At 42.6% G+C, this 21494-nt stretch overlaps 1 protein-coding gene across 2 annotated transcripts in view; it reads left to right on the forward strand.

Annotated features, from left to right (window-relative positions):
• Positions 1-10375: 10375 nt before the first annotated feature.
• The window catches only part of SULA (NAD(P)-binding Rossmann-fold superfamily protein), a 74755-nt gene continuing 63636 nt past the window's right edge, over positions 10376-21494 (forward strand). Inside the window, exons 1-3 of one of the 2 annotated variants that reach the window (XR_013253772.1) lie at positions 10376-10563; positions 10644-10721; positions 15688-15763. Coding sequence is in view for 1 of the 2 variants with exons in the window: in XM_077390352.1 (XP_077246467.1) it covers positions 10489-10563; positions 10644-10721; positions 15688-15763 (229 nt within the window). In the remaining variant the exon portion in view is untranslated. The remainder of the gene's footprint in view (positions 10564-10643; positions 10722-15687; positions 15764-21494) is intronic. The other variant, XM_077390352.1, reaches the window with a different exon arrangement.

Raw genomic sequence — 21494 nt, forward strand, 5'->3', positions numbered from 1 at the left:
AGTTAAGAGTCGGTCTTTTAAGAGTCTGTCTTATCGTCATAGGGAGCTAGGATTCTGTCCAACCTTTTATCAAGTCACGGGATTCTGTCTAACCCCTGCAAAGTATAAGATTATGCGCAACCTTTACAAATCTCAGGAGTCTATCATACCCTTATAGATGATAGGAGTCTGTCCTACCCTTATACAGTATAGGAGTCTGTCCATTAGTTTAGGAATCTGTCCTCTTGAGTCAAAAACAACAAAAACACTTGAAAGACATGCAAATAAAAAAATATCTGGAAAGTTAAATGTCATTAGGAGAGTAGTTAGGAGAGTTTGTCTTCGAACTAGGTTTACTTGATCCCCTTCCACGGGGTACGTAAGCAGCTTGAGGTCGTTACCTCAGGTCCAGTAACCATTTTGTAAATAAATAAACCAAAATCCTTAAAAATCGTTAATGAATTCAAAACCCTAAAAAACGTGAAAAAACTATTAAAAAATTAATATTTTTTTGAAAAGCTCTTCCCCTTAGATTCTAGGATGGTGTGAGAAAGGGTTTAGATTGTCTAGAGTCTTGTTTGGTTTTATTTGATGTGTCTTGTCGTGTGAGTGTCCCTAGAGTTAGGAGGCCACAAGTCATGGTCAATTAGACACTTAGTCGAGCTGATGGCTAGATTAGGATGCACTTAGTTAGCCCGCTTTCTAGGGTCTCAGCCTAGTTGTACATAGGATGTAGGGCTCACCTGCATTAGATTATGTTGATTTGCATTAGTTTAGGACCGTATAGGTGTGTCTAAAATACTTAAACACGAGTCGAGTCGTGTCGAGTCTAGTGTGGTCTAGGCACATTTAGGCATTGTAGCTTAGAATAGGTCACTGAATTACATTGACTCTGATTCTTCCTGAGGCTGGAATACGTAGAGCAGCCTGGATGGCCATCCTGGTCCGAGTCAAGCTTCACATTAAAGTTTAGGGTTTGTCGTGTCGTGTCGTGTCGAGTGAGGTGTCAAGTTGTGATATGTGTTTTGTTGTGTTTTCTTACTTTCCTGTACATACCTTATATATTTAGCTAAAGCATGCATGTGTTTGCCCACCAGAACTTAGACATCAATTAGGTATGACACTCATAACCTAGCTACTTTTATGTGACACTTCTTTCATTTATTTTCTGTGTGCTTATTATTTCATCTCCGGGACATGCATGCTTCGGTAGACGTCTTCTCGGGAAAATTTGTTCCCATTTGACATGATTTTTGCCTAAAACTCTTTGAAATAAATAAATAAATGGCGTAAGAGATCGAGTGCTTGCACTCGGTGGATGGGGTACTCTTCGGACCTTCCTCATTTGTCACCAGCCACGGACCTAAATTATATCTCTGGATTTTATCTATTGCACAGAGCATTTATTTTTTGTTCCATGGCCTATCCATAGATGACGACTCTGAGTTATTTTAGGTACATCTTAGTTCCGGGCTAGTCCCCGGATTAAGAGGTATCTCACATACATCGCCACTCATGCTGTGAGAGACACTCTTTCGAGTGTTCCTTGGTAGAGCTTTCCTTGACATGTGGAGATCTTAGAGGCCGTTGGGGGCTCGTCCCTCACCGATCTCGGGATCGAGGTCCACAGCTATGTTTAGGCTTGCTAATTTGAGTGTGGCCTTGCATGTTTATTAACCTTTCATGTTCATAGGGTAATCCCTTGAATTTGGAAACGTTTGGGAAGTGAAAGATGACTCTAATTACACTTTCTAATTAGGGTTTAATTGCCAAACGAATTTGGACGATTAAGGAAAGCTCTATGGGAGCTTTTGAATATAAAAGAGACCCTTGGTCCGTCTTGCCACACACCACAACACTAGAACTCATTGAGAGAGAGAGAGAGAGAGAGAGAGAGAGTTCACTTCTGAGAGGTTTTCCATATACCTATTGGTGTGCAAGGTAAGAGAAGAACAAGGGGCGTTTCTAGGCCTTCATTGTGCTTAGAAAAATATCGAAGACTCGTTGGATTTCAAGCATCAAAGTGGTGGTCATGGTAAAATGCACATCAAACACATCTCGTTTAACTCAAGTTTTTCTTTGATTTTCATTGCCCAAGATCCAAAGGGATCATTAAGTTAATGTTTAGAATAACAAATTGATGGTTGAACTTTCAAAAATACTACTATTAGGATGAGTAGTCAAGAAGATCCAATGAGGAAGATACTTGATGACTTTATAGAGAATTATCAAAATTTGCCTCCCTTTCAACAGTCAATTGCTTGTAGTCAACTTTCTTGTATTGCATATTCTTCTATGTTGGTCATTAATGAGCCAAATGTTCAACACCCTAGAGGACGTCCATCAGGATCAAAGAATTCTAAGTCAATGAGCAGCATAACTCGAGACCCTTCAGCATTCGAAAGAGTAGAAAGGACAAGGAAGTGTGGTACATGCAAAGGTAAATGGTCATAATAGTCAAACATGTCCAAAAAAAAAGGGGGGATAACACATCAAGCTCTCAATTTCCTATGGCCATCTCTGTTAATGGTGAAAGCATAGAGGACGTGGTAGACCTAAACACTCTAATGGATGGAAGAATTTGTCTCTTGTGATCAGCAAAGGATAAGGTTATAAGCTTGCATGATGAAACTTTATCTTATTTTGAAAAAAAAAATTGTAATTTCTTTTTTACTTCTTACAATTTGTTTTCAATATTAAAATTTATCGTATGTTTTACTAATCTTCATTTTCCTGTACATTGCAGATAGATATTTTTATGTGGCTAGAAGGAAATGAGATTTTTTTGGCATCCCCAAGCCTTTTCAATGGTTCTTTTTGACAAGTTCAAACTAAGACAACTAGATTAAATATTGAAGGTAAACACATGTTTTCAGGATCTTGTTAGTATCAATTTTCATATATCAATCTTTGTTATTTGTTGGTGCAGTGTAATCTCATAGGAAAATTGCTTTTCGTGAAGTGGTGATGTTGGAGATGATCTACAAAGATGAATGAAAGAAGAAAGCATACAAAAAAAATGTTCTTTTTGTACTTTTTTGATGAAAATGTACACCATTTCATGTAGTGATGAATATTTGATATAAATGAACTCTACTTGATGTAACGGATTTCAAGCATGAAGATCAATGTTCCTATGAGGTTTCAACCCAAGAAATCTGCAGTAAAAACTCCACTAAAGTGGTGAGCCAAGATTAGTCCAATCAATTACCTTCTTTGGACGATTCCTCTTAGCTTAATGGGCTTTGCATGTTTATTGTTGGATAAGTTCTTGTGAAAGTGGTTTGAACCTCGCCTTATTAATGACAAACAGACGACCATATATGCATGCAAAGTTATTTTCCCAATGCCGTGTTGGTTCTTATAATGAAAGGACATGTATTTCTAATTACATCTATATGCATTGGAAGCTTGGTTTTGCTGATGAATGACCAGAAACTTGACCGAATAGAACCAAGACTTTTAGAACCAAAATATGTACAGGAGTTTAGCACCTTTTCTTTGAAGAGTAACTTTATAGGTTCGGTTCTCCACAATGACCCTTTCGCGGGAGTTCAGCACGTAGTAGAAAGTTTTCTATTCCCTTGCCTTCATAAGCTACCCTATTGCCAAGAACATAAGTTTTACTCCTCACATCTTATTGTTTAATGAGCTTGTTGGTCATATATCAATTATGGACTTGTGCTGATTGTAACCATACAACTCTTCTCAACTCAAAACTCCAAGTCAAGTAAGTTAGACAAATATCACTCTCTTAACAGTAAACCCTTTAAAAGTCAGTCATCTTAATGACAAGGTAGGGTCTGTTATGTATGTACACAAAAATGCAGTAACTGCAGCGAATCGGTTCGCCACATATAGTAGAATTCCATTTTATATGCAATACAAATTCTTTTGGTTTACTCTATATTCAACAGTTTATACCGGGGCTGAGCTTCTAGTGTTGTAAGTTCATCCAACAATCATCCAAATGGCTAAAGAAAGCTCAAAATACAATGGATTATACTAATATCCAAAGGGACTGCATAAGCAATACCACATTTCAATAGTAATTGTGCTTAATACAATTTTCTTCTTTGTATAATAGAGGCATAAAACTATTCACAACCCTTGGCATTCAAAATGTAGTTTCAGATGGCATGAGGTCCCCTTTATTCTAGATTTCTATTAGATTTTCAGTTCAAGGAGTAGATGCTCTTTTTTTTAACTCTAATGTCAAATGGCAAATCAGCACATAGCTTCCATTCACTAAAAGCCTTCTAATGAAGATGAATTTCATCTCATTCCAAAGCAAGAGTCGGTGACACAGCATCAATTCATTAGCCAACATGCATTTCCACAAGTATTTGCAAGCCAACAGTAACATGCCTCCAAGCATCCAAATTCTGACAAGATCTGTATTATTTATACCTTAAAATCTTGATGGAAATTAGTGAAAAGCTGCATACATGAATCAATAAATAGTAAAATTTGGATCTTGGCGGATTCGCACCACCATCCTCTTGAGAACAATTGGACCTAGAACCATTCCCATTTCTCAAGTGCTCTACCAATTTGAGCTAAAGACCCATCTTACCATGATATAATCTTAAACAAACAGGGCCCAAGTGAAAAACAAACTAGTTAACTGCAAATGCTATCTACAAGGGAAGAAAAAGTTGTTCTCCAACTAAGGAAGATTGTTAAAACTGACCTCTATTTCTTGTAGATAGATTGGAATCAATGGTTAAACCTCATGTACTGCTGAACAGTTTTGCTCTCCAACTAAAGAAGATTGCTAAAATTGACCTCTATTTCTTGCAGATAGATTGGAATCAATGGTTAAACCTCATGTACTGCTGAACAGTTTTGCTTCGTTTAAAAGACAAGTACTGGCTTCGGAGAACATCAACTGCCATCAATATGCCTCTCAAATCTCAGTTGAGGTCGAGAAATTGTACCGACGGGCGTTTTGGCCGAGACAGAGGGAGAGGGGAGATAGATCGGCAATGGAAACCAAATCCGCCGATTTTCTGCTACCAAAACAAATAGATACAAAGAAATATGATGGGTGAGGATGGGTTTGTAAGGGGAGATCAGAGCTTGGATTTGTAAAGATAGAGAGATGGGGCGGCAGACAGAGAGAGGGGAAGAGAAGGAGATTTTGCAGATTTTGAAAAAAAAAATAGGGCGATGGTGGTTTTCTGGTTTGCATTTTTTCTTTTCTTTTTTCTCAACAATTTAGGGCATGATCCGGCTGGGGCAACTATGACTTTCCCAGCCGGTATGTATGCAAAATGGCAACTAAGTGGAGCATTAGTATCATTTAATGTTGGCGCAGATATCAGTTTCCTACCCATAATACGTCATGAAATGAAACATTATTGATACTTTAAATGAAAGGAAATACAAAATGCACTGCCTTTTAGGGCACTAACTCTAACAATCTCCCACTTGCCCTCAAAGCCAGTCATGCATGTATCGCAGACCCATTCCCTTCAAATGCTTGTCAAACACCTTCTGAATAAGGGACTTTGTCAACGGATCAACCACATTATCTACTGAAGCCACTTTTGATATGGCCACATCTCCTCTGTCTATTATCTCCCATATCTCACATGATACTTCCGAATCATGTGTTTCGTCTTCTGATGAGACCTTGGCTCCTTTGCTTGAGCGATGGCCCCACTGTTATCACAATGCAGCGTAATAGGTCTCTCAACAAAGGGGACGACACCAAGCTCGTCAATAAACTTCCACAGCCATACTGCCTTCTTCGCTGGATCACTTGCAGTGATGTATTCTGCCTCAGCTGTGGAATCCAAGGTAGTGTCTTGCTTATAACTCCTCTATGAAAATGTCCCATTTGCTAATGTAAACACAAATCCTGATGAAGAATTCATGTCATCGACGACAGACTAAAAGTCTGCATCCGTAAACCCAGAAACGACCAATTTGTCTCCTCCATAAACCAAACAATAATGTTCAGTTCTTCGCAGATACTTGAAAGTATGTTTCACAGCCGTCCAATCTCTAGACCTAGGTCTGATTGATATCTGCTAACCACACTCACAGAGAAACAAATATCTGACCTATTGCACAACATGGTATACATAAGGCTTCTCACAGCCGAAGAGTAGGGAATCCTATTCATTTCATGCTTCTCCTCAGCTTGGGAGACATCTTCTTTGAGAGCTCGACTCCATGCATTAAAGTTATTAATCCCTTCTTTGAGTCCGCCATATTATACTTCGCCAATATTTTATTAATGTAAGCTTCATGTGATAGCCCAAGCGTTCTATTCCTTCTATCCCTAAATAATTTAAGTCCTTGGATATAGGAAGCTTCACCCAAATCTTTTGTATTTGATAACATTCCCACATCATTCCCAATGAGTATGATATCATCCACATACAACACTAGAAAAGTTGCAGCGCTCCCACTAGCCTTCTTATAAACACAAGCTTTTGTGAGAAGCCAAACTCTTCGATTGCTTGATCAAAATATAGATTTCAACTGCGGGAAGATTGCTTTAATCCATAAATGGATCTTCGCAACTTGCACACCCTCTATCTACCTTCTCCAGTAGCGTCAAAACCCTATAGCTGGAACATATAAATATCTTCTCAAATGTTTCCATTCAACAAAAACGGCTGTTAAGGCCTTGGAAATTAAGATTTTAGGGGTTTTGACCTAAAAGTTTAGTTTATTTGACAATAAATAGTTCTATAGATTCGGAATGTGTGTTTGGGTTTGATGGATCCCTTTCATTCCAAGAAATCCATCGGATCCGACCACGTACGATTTGGAGTTCAAACGAAAAAAGTTATGAATTTTTAAAGTTTTGCAAAAATCGGGTAAAAACCTAGACTTCTCGCAAAAAACCCAGCCCCGCGATTCGGATGCCCGATTGAGGGTATTTGGGCACCCGAAAGGGGTTTGGACGTCCGAATCAGGCTCTCGAAGCATGAGAACCCAAGAAACAGAGAGTGTGTAATCCCTTCAGAAGTTTTCAGAGACGCTCGAAGTGGCTTCCGAAGGAGGTGTTCGGATGCTCAATGACCTTGGTCAGGTGCCCGAACTCGCCGAATTTTGTGAAGTTGTTTGAAGATTTTGGACTTCAGATTCTTTGTTTTGGCCCACCTCTTGAGGCCCTTAATTGATGAATAAAGACTGTTTATGTTAGGTAATCGACTTTTGACGCAGAATCAGGAAAGATCTTTTCGACATAGAGGTACATAATTTTGTACTACTTTAGTGATATAATTCACCATTCAGTGATATGCCACTTTATTGTAACTCCCTAACGTCTTTGAATATATGAAATCTTCGGTAACCTTAGACTCTTATTTGGGTCTTGCATGCTCACCACTTTCTTGTTTGAAACCCATTAAATTCATGCCCATTAACTATGTTACTTGTATTGAATGTGTACCCAAGAAATGAGACTCCTTTGTGGAACCTTGTGATCCTTTAGATAATATGAATCTTTTGACTATTGTGTACCCAACTATTCTGAAAAACCTTTGTGTAAACAATGTAAGCACTGTCTTTGGACCTTTGTAGATTCTTTGGACATTGTGAACAAATGTGGACTCCTTTTGTCGAGACCTAGGCATTATGTGAACTATAAGGGCCCGCACATATGGGGATAGTACGTTGACTTTTGGGTCCCGTCAGTAGGTTGGTACACTGACCCTGTTGACAGGTATGTGAACTTAGAAACTAGTTTCGACCCATGGGCAGTCGGGTGAAATAATTTCTTTTTGGACTAAGCCGTGACCTTGGCGTGGCATCATACCTATTTTGATTGCTTTCAGTGATCTCTCAGGACTTTGTAACTTCCTTTTATTGTGACCCTCTTTGTTGTGACACTTTGAGATACGACCTTACAGACTTTGCTTCTCAGTTATTGTACTTGTACTAGCCATTTCATGTGTAGCCTTTTTCCATCTTTGCTTACCTATTAAACCCCTTATGTAGCATGCTTTGACCATACTTTTGTAGTGTGTTATTATGTACTGGGCTTCAGATGACCGTGGTTTAGCATTTTCAGATTTTGACCCCATAGTGCAAACGGGGGAGCGGAGGCTTGACTTTTCGATTTCCAACTTTAGTTGATCCATTTAGTTTTATTAGACAATGAGTATGGTTTAGACATCATTGAAACTATGTTATTTTATTCATTATTGGTTTATTGGGGAGAGTGAGGGCAAGAGTTAAGACTTGATTATATTGATTATTTATCCACTTGTGGATCATTATGGATGTTATGATATGTATGGTTTTGTTATCGCTTTGTTAGCCTTGTATGCTTGTAGGGTTCTCCTTGTAGGTGTACGGCATTGTCGCGTCCTCTAAGCTTTGCTTGTGTGGCTTGGGAGCATGTGTGGCTTGGGGGCGTGGCACATCTCCATCAGATGACAAAGCCAACTGCTATGCGCTAGCCATTCGATGTGATTTGGGTGGGCCAATCCCGTAGAAGTTGAGAAGGACCGAAAAAACCTATAAATGGGGAGCCGGAAACTAGCCTTGATTATGTCTTCGTACTAGTCATGCCTCGGCTCGCATTTCACACCCATTCTATAGACCTCAGGATAAGGAGACCAAATGTGATCGGAATGTAGTAGTCCTCCCTTAGCTGTCTAATATCACCGAACATCAAGTCAGACTTCTCTCGCCAATTGCTTCGAGCTCTTCCGACTCGGCTAACCCCGAAGACTTGGGAACATTGACCATAATGAAAGACTAGGGATTCTCACCGATTCATCAGGAGCAAGGAGCTGAAAAGCTCTAAACCTCACCAGACTTTATACTTTGCCAATACAAGCATTGGAGTAGTTTGGATAGCGAGAGCAATGGAGAAGCAGGATCAACATAAATAGAGAAGTAAGGGGAGTGAGACCTTTTTATAGACCTCCACCACGCAAAACAATGGACCGGATCGTGACATTTTCGCTTCCCCAGTTCTGATTGACAACACGTGGACCCCACTTAACTCCACACCATCACTGCCACCATTACATTGCCGTTACACAACAATTCAAGGCACAAGTGCCCAAGTAACGTGCGCATGTGCATTAACCGCGTCACCACAATTCAAAGTCCAAAAGTTCCACAAAACGACGAAAACTAGGAAGTGAAGAGTCTCCCACAAGCAACCTGACCATCTCCTTAGAGAAGGGCCACTCGGAAGGAGACCCCTGAGAACCACCTTGGTATCCAAGCATCCAATAAGTCCTCGTCCAAGGAGCCTCACCCAAAACACTTGTCGAAGGCTCTTCCAAGACCCCATAGCATGTTCGGATCACCGTAGAAGACCGGGACTACATCGTGGACTTGTACTGACTCGAAAAGTGGGGGAACATGTTGGGGGCAAAGTCGGACTACCGATAGAGTGCCGACATGTGGCAGAGGGCCCATAGGAACATGAAGCAGCAAAGCCTCCTCGCGCCTCCGACCGAGGCACTCGTCCAACCGAGTGCTAAGCACCATCGATTGCTTTGCTTCACAGAATGAAGAACCAGGAGGCCTCAGCTGAGATGAAAGTTCTTAGCCGAGAAGGAACCCTCGGAGCTAGGCACCACTTGTTGGAGCCACGTCACGACGCGAACACTCCTTGGCCAAAAGGGTAGCCTTTGGCTGGCCGACACTCGACAAATTGCAATGGAGTGCCGTAATGCGGCTCGATGGCAGTGTCAGTTGAGACCCAAGATCCCCTACCAAGTAGCAGCCCTTGGCAACCCGTACAGCTCGTGACTTGCTAACTCACCAGTTCACTGTTTCAGGAGATCATACAACGTCCCCTCACCCACCTTCCACTAGCCTATAACCGCCGACAACTGTACGAGGTCCCATCACAATCCATCTATGGACCCATCACATTCTTGGACCGTACCACGTCCCATCTCCTGCCAATCGTCAGATTATAGCCATCAGGGGCAATACACGCCCCATACCACATCACATCGTTGACATGCCATCCCTGGCCAACTGTACCACGCCAATACTGGCGCCTATACCCGTGATCACATCGGCTTTACGCCGCGGTCACATAAGACCCGCGAGATACAAGACCTATGCCTATAAAAGGGAGCCCTCCACTTCATTTCAAAGATAATCAACAATTGTCATTTGCCATCCTACACCTAACACTACACTCCGACTATCGAGATCGAAGTCAATCGTCCTTTTTGTTCACTTCTCATTCTGTTGCCTTGGTTTGATATGAGTGTCGAAGGATTTGTGTCATTAACCTTTTGTCTGTGAGCGACCTGCTCGTACGACAGCCAGGTTTGAGCCGCAACTGGATCTATCAGATGGACGGTCGAGATGCATGGAATGCTGTCAAAATAAACCCACCAGAAAATAAAAAACGGGAAATGGATATTGCATTGCTTACGTTGGTGTCTATGGCTCCGGACCGAACACGACACGCGCCTTTTAAATCCGATGGATACACCATCCTTCCCTCTTCTACTCGTCATCCCCTTCTTCTTCTTCTTCTTCTCTCTCTAGATTATTCTGTAGATGGAGCTGTGCAGAGCGACGTTTTCTTGGGCCAACTCCGTTGTGCCATTCTTCCACACCCCACAGCCCGCACCAGTGAGTCTTTTTAAACTGACTTTGGGTAGGCAAACCTGTCCTTCCTGATTTCTGACACTTTTAATCATCCTTTTCGGTAGATATTCGTGGGTAAGAGATGTAGGATCGTGTGTGTCAACAACAACAATACATCTATTAATCAGACCCAGAATGGGGATGTATGTATTTCTCTACTCCTTGCTCCTCTGCATTTTGCTTTTCCATCTTGCTCCCATTTTGGGTTTTGGAAAATGTATTGGATTGCCTGTTAATCTTCTCTATGCAGCATTATTGAAATGTTTGATGGTGGAGTTTTATCTTGTAATTACCATGGACGTTTAGTTACTTGTTCTCGAAAACCAGTGCTTGTTTTGTTCAATCTCTTTTTTCTTTAATTTGGATAATTCGTCGAATAAATAAGTGATAGTTAATGCTCCTCAAATCCGTACCAGAGTGTGAATGTTCCAGATCTGTGATCCTTCTTCCGAAGGGTATCTGTCTGACTTGTATCCTGCACCCACAGACAAAGGGTTAAAGACCACCCGGAGTCAGAATGCCGGGGGACCCTTTGACACTCGAGTCAGATCGAGGCATCGGGAAGAAAGGATAACTGAATATAGATGGAGAGACACTTGTAAGTGCACCTGATGGGGTTATCTTACCCAGAAGGTGGAAGGCCACGAGTCTCGCTTAGGGAGTTCACCTCTGTTTTTGTCTTCTTTGTCTTGCCTCTTTGAATGAGGGTCCCCCCCTGTATAGGCGGTAGTCCTGGGCGTGATGTGGCAGTGACATGGACCACACATATTACCTGAGATGTCGGCATGGCAGTGCATGCATGTATGATCCTGGAAGGTGATTCGACATGATATGAGATCTGGTGGTGACAGATTAGCAGCTGACCAGGACAGACCTGGGTACTGCGGGACTGAGATCGGGACAGATCCTGGCGGTGTCAGTTCATGATGGCGATTGCTGTCAGGGAGCTTTCTTGTAGGAGACGCTGAGCCGCTCGGGAGAGATCGGGGGCTAGTCGGAATCGAGCTCGATTTTGAGCATGGCCGAGTGGTCTAGCTGGCCGATGTGTTGCTATCCGAGGGGCTACTCCATTTTTACCTCCATAATGTGGCACCGCACTTGTTACTGGCGAGATCTCGCGCCACGTGTTGCGATCATATTTTACCTCCCCATCAATAGTGAACTGGTTTTTGACTGTAATGTTAATTGCGGTGGAATTTGGTTACTTTTTTTTTTGTTTGAATGGTACTATTTGACATCGATTAGGCCGGTGGAATTTGGTTACTTATGCCTAGCAATACATTTTTTGCAGCTTTATTTCTGCTCAAACTAAGTGAAAATGGATAGCAACATATAGGTGCTTAAATTTCCTATTTTAGAAACTGAAGTTATAGGTCTTGGGTGAACTTCAAGATGCCAATACTTCTTAGTCTTACCTGTGAAGGTTATTTGCTTGTAAGGAAATGTACTACATAGTTCAAGAGAGGAGGGGGAAGGATTTGTGCATGAAAGCTGGGAAGCGGGAGTTGGGGATTCCTTACCCTCGTGTGATTTATTAACCATGTAAAAAGTATGGAGTAGAACTGGAGGCAACTAGTGTATTGCATGCATAGATTAGTAAATGTGGGGAATATGTGTTGGTGAAAATATGGTGAATCTAGTTACAAGAGATGTTTAAATACTACTGGGTCAATCACTGACTTTCCTGTGTCAACATTGACTCATTTGATTCACCTAATTTGAGGAAAAACTCACCGTTCCAATCATTGACTTTCCCGTGTCAACAAGGACTCATTTAATTCACCTAATTTGAGGAAAAACTCACCGTTCGAATCACTGACTCAGCCGAGTTTAGCTAAATTTGTCTCAATTTAGTTCTTGACAGATTTTGCGATTTTATATATGGTTGCTGCTAGCTGCTACCATAACCGTACCACTTTATCCTGTGACACCATAAGTATAATTGTGTAAACACCATCTCTTGGTCTATGCGACTTACTTTCATTGTAAAACTAGGACTGAAATATTCAGAAGTGGAGATTAACAGATACTAATTCCCAAATAGGTGTTCAATATTGACCATTTGAGTTCTCATTTTAACAATTAGAACCTGTATTTTAAACTAGGAAGTTCTTTCAAGGGATTGTTCTGCCTCACTACTCCAACATGCCTCTAAAACAATCTATGCCTGTCCTAAATAATTTGTCCCATATGCACCTTTTGTTATCTCTGTAACATATCAAAATGGCATATAATCAATTTTTCTTACCCCTAATTGCAATATGTCCATGTGGTTTTTTTTCCCTTTCCGTGCATTTTTTTTTTGAATGGTAACAGAATGCATTAAAAGAAGACCGAGAAGGTCCCCCTTCAAGTACAAGGACACAGATACAAACCAAGAAAACAGAGACAACCCCACCATTATACAATTAGGGCGGTAAAAAATCAAAAAGTTCTAAAACTTGCTTAGAAACTCCATCTTTTGCCAACTTATCTGCAATCGCATTAGCAGATCTTCTCGCATGCTGATATATAATCGAAAGCCCTTCCGATATGTCTTTTATCTCATCAAAGAACCGAAGAAATCTCCACGGAGGAATCGAAGAGCCCCTGAGCCACCTCATAACATTAAGCGAATCACCCTCTACAATGCAACTGCCCAACCTATTCCTTTCCATACACAAAAAGCCATGATGAACTGTTCTTACCTCAGCTTCACTCGAATCAGCTGTCCCAATCGGACCTGAATAAGCCTTAATGACCTCTCCGTCGCAGTCTCTCAGGACACCCCCTATCCCGGCTGGTCAGAACCATCAAACTTTAACTTTAAAAGCCCATCAGGGGGAGGACGCCAGGCCTGAATAATAACATCAACATTTTCCTTACTATTACAGACTACTCTCCAACCCTCCCAAAGTTTGAAAGCCGAAACAAATTGGAAAAGCGGAAGAGCCCTAGCCCAAGAGATAGTTAACGCAATGGCCTTGATAAACAGAAAATAAGAAGATTTAGCTTTACCTTAAAAAACTCTATTATTCCTTTCGATCCACAGAACCCACAATGTGGCCGCCAATGAGAGCCACCATAAAACCTTTCCTTTTTTCCTCCAAGAATTACAGGACCAACCTTCAAATAAATCTTTAAGAGTGGAAGGAAAAACCCAATCAATTCCAAACCTGGCTAAAATCCTGCCCCTTACCTCACGGGCGACTTTGCAGTGAATGAAAATGTGATCTACCGACTCCCCTAATTCTATACACAAAGCACAATGATCAACAATTATCATTTTCCTCTTTCTCAAAAAGTCCACCATTTGGATCCGACCGCATATCGCTGACCAGCCGAAGAAACAAACTCTTGGAGGAGCCTTGATTTTCCACACCCTTGCTGCCATTGGATTTTCCTGATAAGGAACCAAGCCCTTATAAAAAGACTTGACTGAAAAGAAACCGGAAGAATCGAAAACCCACAGCCTTTTATCCGCCCTTGATAAACTGATGTACGTTTGTTCCAGGACCTGGAAGAATCTGAGCACCGAAGGCAGTTCTCTATCAAAGAAATTCCCCCAAAAAGTAGGTTTCCAAATAACTTTACTAGCTATTCTCTCAAAACAATCTTTCACTAACGCTAACTTATCTACAACAACTAAGAAAAGATCAGGGAATAAATCTTTTAAAGGGGAAAGAGAGCACCAACGCATGGACCAGAAGGAAATCCTGTCTCCAGAATACACTCTATATCTGACACCATGATCGAAACTGGAACTTAAACATAGATTATGCCGCCAGATTGTCACTCCAGGTTTGCCAAAACAGTTTAAAGAACGCAAGTTACCTAGTTCAGCACCATATTTTCCTAATATTACTTTAGCCCATAGTCGCGATTGCTCCTCCCCGAACCGCCACAACCATTTCCCCATTAATGCCTGATTAACCTGCTTTATCCTTCTAATACCGAGGCCTCCTCCTTTTACTGGCTTCCAGACATTTTCCCAACTGACTAAAGCCAAAGACTTCTTCTTCTCTGATCCCCCCCACAAAAATCTTCTCTGAATCAGTTCAATACGCTTGACAACACTCACAGGACATTTAAATAAAGATAACTGATAAATGGGAATATTAGACAAAACTGCCTTAATCAAAGTTAACCTTCCTCCTTTAGAGACCAAATTCCTTTTCCAAGTATCAAGTCTTCTTTCGATTCTTTCCACAATGGGATCCCACGCACATTTGTGAGGTCTTCCCATCCCCAACGGGAGGCCCAAATAAGAAGGAGGCAACCTTTGTAAGGGGCAACCCATAAGATTGGCTAGGCTAGCGGCTTCTGCCTCTTCAACATTCACAGCATACAACCTTGATTTTGAGAAATTTGATCTTTGCCCTGTAACTATTTCATAACATCGGAGAATCGCCTTAAGGTTAAGAATCTTCGAAACCTGAGGGGAGCTAAAAAGTAAAGTGTCGTCTGCGAATTGTAAGTGCGATACCTCAATCCCATTCTGGCTACATTTAACCCCAGAGACAAGACCCAAAGATCTTCCTTTCTCCATCAGCAGACTCAAAGCTTCGGCTACAATCACAAATAGAAATGGAGATAAAGGATCCCCTTGGCGTAAACCTCTCGAAGATTTGAAAAAACCTTTTGGAGAGCCATTAATAAGAATGGAGAAACAAGCCGAAGATAAACAACTTCTCATCCAACCCTGCCATTTATTACCAAAACCCATCCTTTCAAGAAAATAATCTAAACAGTGCCATTCCACTGCCATTCCACTCTGTCATAAGCTTTTTCCATGTCCAACTTGCAAATAACACCTTCCTCACCTGTTTTTGCCATCCAATCCACCATCTCATTTGCCACCAACGAGCAATCCAATATCTGCCTCTGACTAACAAAAACACACTGATTCTCGGAGATAATAAGAGGAAGGACCACCTTTATACGATTCGCCAACACTTTTGACAAAAGCACATTGATTCCCTTTCCTTGCATTTCTCTGCCTTTTTTTTGTTTTCCCTTTAAATTTAATTGACCTCAATTTTTGGTATTTACAATTTTAGTTTTGGTATAATAACCTATGATAGGCTGGTTCCTTGGAGATTTAATTGATTCCTTTGCCATTCATTGCAGGCAAATCAGATGGTTATATCAATAACAGGAGCTACAGGTTTTATAGGTAGAAGATTGGTTCAAAGGCTGCTTGCAGGTTATGATCTCTTCACATAGTGAAAATTGAGAACATTATTTGCAATATTAAGTTGTTATATGACATGAACAAGACCAAGTACCTACCAAAAAAAAAATGAACAAGACTAAGAACACTACTTTTCCTTGTTTCTCAGATTCTCACTTGCACGTACCATGTTGAGTTCGTATGGTGCACTAATATGGTTGCAGTGATACAAAACTTCTTGATACTCCTAACATTGGATGTATAATAGGCACATACCATGGTTTTAAATTTGGGCCGAAATACCAAAATTTTGGATTTTGGCTGGGACCGAAATTTAAAAGTGTTAACTAACCAACATCTCCAAAAGCTTAAGCTGTTGCAGAAAGGCGTTATTTATCTTTTTATACTATAACACTCCCCCGCACGTGTGGCCCACTTGGCAAACACGTGGCACATGTGGTCCCACTTTGGGCTGACCATCGCATGTGGATTTTTGCTATCTGGGAGGTTTGAACTCGAGACCTTTGGCTCTGATACCATGTTAACTAACAAGCTTCTCCAAAAGCTTAAGCTGTTGCAGAAAGGCGTTATTTATCTTTTTATACTTTAACAAAAAGTTCAACATAAATTATAATATTTTCACTGACATTTCGACCGAATCCAAAATTGCCACAGAAATTTCATTTTCATTTTCGGTCGAAACCGAAACCGAAAAATTTCAATCCTTCCATACGACTATATCTAGGCATAAAACCCCAAAATTTGCACTTGTTAGAGTGTATATGTGCCTAAGGACACTTTGGTCTTTCTACTTTTCTCTTTATATAAATACATAAGTGAGGGGGAGCATCTCTCTAACTCACCATTTCTGTCCATTCTCTTTTCTTCTCTTCCTCCTCAACATGGTATCAGAGCCCTAGGGCATTGATCTCCTAAGGACCCTCCATTGTTCCCCCTTTCCTCTTCTCCTCTCAGCCCTCCACTCTCCGCCAACAGGACCCATCACTAATCCACGCCTCCTCTCTCCTTCCACCCTTCAGCCTCGCTGCCTCCTCCTCCTTCCCCCATCCACCCTCGTTGATCCCCGCCTCCACCCACCGTCTCCTCCTTCTCTCCACACCCTCGCAGCCTCCACGCACCTCCTCCTCCTCCCCCCACACCCTCGCTGCACCCCGCCTCTACCCGCCTTCTCCTCCTTCTCCCACACCCTCGCCACCTCCTTCTCTACCACTCCTTGCCAACACCACGTCCACCCACCATCTCCCTCTTCTCCAAAACCAATTCCTGCCCCTCCTTCACCTACCTTTAACTTATAGCTCTTCTCCCTCGTCAGCCCTTGACCCCAACTTCTCTAACTTAAAGATCTAATCTTCCCCTCTTCTTTCCCTTTCTTGCCTTCTTAGTCTCTTTCTCTACACTCTCCTAGATGGTCTAAATCCTCTATGTCTTTCTCCCTCTTCTTTGCCGCGGCTTCGTTTTCCTTGGCCCGTTTATATCTCCTCTTTGGTTACTAGCCCTACTAGCCTTATGTCTACAATTGCTCTGTCTTCTTCGAAGCCGCAATATCAAAGGTGTACGCCACATGTTTGATGAAATGACTGAGTGAAAGAGGTCTTCATCTCCTAGCCTCTATTCTCCTTATGGCTAGTGATCCTATGTCTTCTTCTGCTTTATCTCTTCCTCGGAGCTACGGTATCATGGTCGGGCCCGTCGTGTGATTCTACACCTCTCTCTTGTCTGTCCTTTGTTGTTGTGTGGTTGAGCGTGTCTCTACATTTCTGTCCTCATGGCTCCTTAGGTTAGTTCGACTCATACTATCGGTCGCTTTCTTTCCTTTTTAATTTGTTTTTCAGGATCTGTCGACTGGGAAGATGATTGGCTTGGGGCGTGTGGTGGATGGTCTCTATTGCCTTGATTGCACCCCTCCTCCTGATGCCTACTAGTGGCTTTGCCGTCTCGGCCATCCCTTCCTTACGTGACTTCATCAGCCCTAGGTTGTTTTTGGCCCTCTTCAGCCCTTTCAGTGCAAGTCCTGTGAGCTCGGAAAACACCATCGTGTGTCCTTCCCCTCCCGGGTCGTTAATCCTGCCTCATTTTGAGCTAATACATTCTGATGTATGGGGTCCTGCTAGGACCACATCTCTCTATGATTATCGATATTTTGTCGTCTTTGTCCGTGATTTCTCTCGTACGGCTTGGTTGTTTCTCCTTAAACACCCCTCGGAGGTCTTTCACGCGTTTTACACGTGTGTTGTAGAGATTACTACCCAATATGATTGTCCTCTCAAATGTTTGTGTACTGATAATGCTAGGTAATACTTCTCTAATGACTTTTGAGATTTCTTATTCACCCATGGCATTATTCATCAGTCCTCTTGTGCCTACACCTCCTAACAAAATAGTGTTGCCAAGAGGAAACTCCGATACTTACTTGATATGTTGCGTCTACGCCTCCCAGGAAAATGGTGTTGCCGAATGGAAACTCTGATACTTACTTGATATGGCTCGCACTCTTCTCTTTCAAATGCGGGTTCCTCACCTCTATTGGAGTGATGCCATCATTACATCATGTTTCCTGGGTAATCACCCCCTCTTCTGTTTTAGGTGGTACCCCCCTTTCTCAGTCTTACATTCTCAAGGAGATCCATTTCCCCTCACTCCACTGATTTTTAGTTGTGTTTTCTTTGTTCATGTTGGAATATGTAACTTGCCTAAGGGCATTTAGGACTTTGTACAGTCCTTTATGTTTTGGTATAAAGATATGAGTCAGGGGGAGATAACCCTAACTCATTTATTTTCTCTTTCTAAACTTTCGGCTAATATGGTATCAGAGCCTTAGGGTTTTCTGATCCCTAGGGTTCTTTATCAGCCTCCATCTTCTCCGCCACCCGCCACCCCTCTCGCCGCGAAACCCAACTCCGGGCCAAGTTTCATCCGAGGCACACCGGCACGTTGTCTTTTTCCTCCTGAGAAGGAGTTGTTCTCTCCGAGCCGAAGGCACTAGGCCCTCTCTCCCCTGCGCATAGCTCCTGGTCCTGTACCCCCGCGCAGCAACCCCCCACACATTTTCTACCCAGGGCGGAAATTATTTTCCAAGAACGAGGATTTGCACACCCCCCCCCCCCCCCCCCCAAATTTTCCAGGAAAATATTTTCTTCCCAGGTTGGAAAACTTTTTCCAGGACCGAGGATTTGCAGGAAAATATTTTCTCACCAACTCGGAAAACCTTTTCCAGGACCGAGGATTTGCACCCCCCCAAAATTAATAAGTTTCCAGGGCTGTGTTTCGCCTCGCATCAGAATTTGTTTTTTCCAGCCCCCAATTCCTAGGTTTGTTGGTAAGCCTCACACCCCAAGTTTTTCAACCCACATCATTTTTCCTCCTCTTCCTTTCATCCCTTGGTAAACCCTACCACTCTTTTCTCCCTGTTATTATGTGTTAAATCTTCATCTCTTACCCTACTTTGATTCTAGTTTGTCTTTGCGGCTCCCCTCTTTGCCTCATGGCTTCCCTCTTGTCAAGCTTCGTCGATGCCCGTCATTCTTGTAGCCGCGTCTAGCTTTCTTAGCGTATCCTAGTTTGCCCACCTATTCTGTTATCTCCTGTTATTCGTCTTGGTTTGGATTGTCTGTTTCTTTCTTGCTTGTTGTTATGGAGGAGTTGCTTGACAATCCTTCCACAGGAGTGGCTCCTGGTGTTCGTCCGACACCCTCTTTGGCGTCTTCTTCGTCATCATCTCTCTCTGTGGATGGATCATTCCCACATATCACTACTGTTAAGTTGGATGGGGCAAACTACGTTACTTGGAAAGCAGCCGTCGAGAAGTATCTTATTGCCCGTGGGAAAGCCCACGTCATTCGTCGTGACCCTCCTCCTACGACGGATCCCACCTTTGATCGATGGGAACAGGAGGATGCTCTTGTTTGTACCCTTCTGTGGCAGAGTATGGCCCCTCACGTCTCTGGGCCCTTGATGCTTCTGCCTACTGCGAAACAGATCTGGGATCAGGTTACTCTTCTTTACTCTGGTGTGGCAAACATTAGTCGGATCTGCTCTACCTATTCTGAGTGGGCGCGTTTCCGCCGTGGTGATCTTCCTCTTGCTGCCCATTACAGCCAATTCGTTGGCCTCTGTTAGCAGCTTGATGTTTACATGCCGCTTACCACGGATCTCACAGAGGCTGCCCGTCAGAGGGATCAGATCCGTGTTGTGCAGTACCTTGAGAGTTTGGGTCCAGAGTACATGCATCTTCGTCAGCAGATTATCGGTTCTGGCGCTATTCCTTCCCTTACTGAGGTTTACTCCCACGTCCAGCTCTCCTGGTGATCCAGTGATATCTGTTCCTATTGATGGTTCTGCTCTCGTGACCTATGATGGCAGTACTCGCCCGCCTCGTGGTGGAGCCTCCTCTGGTCGTGGTCGTGCCGGCCGTGGTGGTGGTTGTTCCGGCCGTGGCCGTTCTTTTTTGCACTCACTGTCAGCGCGAGGGACATTTTATTGACCATTGCTATACCCTGCATCCCGAGCTTCGTCAAGCACGCTCGGCTCACATGGGTGCTACTACTGCTTAGGCTTCAGATTGCGCTCCCTTTGCTTCTGTTCCTGCACCAGCTGATTCTACCTATGCATTATCCCGTGCCGATTATGAGGAGTTCCAGCGTTTGTGGCCCAGTTCTCGTCCTCCCTCTGCAGGTTTCACCCAGCCAGGTAGTTCACCCACTACCCTTCTATCTAGCTCAGGGTCATGGATCATTGACTCTGGCGCATCCAATCACTTGACTGGTAACTCTTCTCAGCTTCATTCTTTTCGCTCTTTCTCGTCTCCCTCTCAGTCTATCACCCTTGCTGATGGGTCCACTACACCTATCATTGGTGTTGGTCATATCTCCCCTCATCCTGCTCTTACCTTATCTTCTGTTTTATGTGTACCAAAATCACCATTTAGTTTACTTTCAGTTAGCCAAATTACTAAATCTCTTCACTGTTCTGTCTCATATTTCCCATCTTACTGTTTGTTTCAGGATCTCTCGACTGCGAAGACGATTGGAACGGGTCGTGAGGTAGATGGACTCTATCGTCTTGACTGCCGGCCGCCTACTGTCTTACATAGATCTGTGGATACATTTCAGTGGCATTGTCGCCTGGGGCATCCTTCACTTTAGCGGCTGCAGCAGACTTCTCTGGTTCCCAGACCTTTTTCTAGTTTTCAGTGCGAGTCCTGTGAACTCGGGAAGCACCGTTGTGTGTCGTTTCCGTCCCGGATCATTAGTCGAGTGTCTAGTCCATTTGAATTAGTCCATTCTGATGTATGGGGACCCTCTAGGGTCGCGTCTAGTACTGGCTTTCGGTATTTTATTATGTTTATTGATGACTTCTCACGCATGACCTGATTATATTTACTGAAGAGTCGATCCGACGTGTTCTTTGCTTTTCGCACATTTCATTCTGATATTAAGAATCAATATAATTGCAATATTAAATATCTTTGTACTGACAATGCTAGAGAATATTTTTCTGATACTAATAGCTTTCAATCCTATCTCTCCCAACATGAGATTTTACATCAGTCTTCATGTGCGTACACCTCAACAGAATGGTGTTGCTGAGAGGAAACTTCGTTATTTGCTTGAAGTAGGTCGCACTCTTCTTTTTCAGATGAGTGTTCACTAATGGCTTTCAATCCTATCTCTCCCAACATGAGATTTTACATCAGTCTTCATGTGCGTACACCTCTCAACAGAATGGTGTTGCTGAGAGGAAACTT

This window comes from Tasmannia lanceolata, unplaced genomic scaffold (genome assembly GCF_043159265.1).
Source record: "Tasmannia lanceolata isolate RefF3 unplaced genomic scaffold, GAP_Taslan_0.1 ptg000011l, whole genome shotgun sequence".
NCBI lineage: Eukaryota > Viridiplantae > Streptophyta > Magnoliopsida > Canellales > Winteraceae > Tasmannia > Tasmannia lanceolata.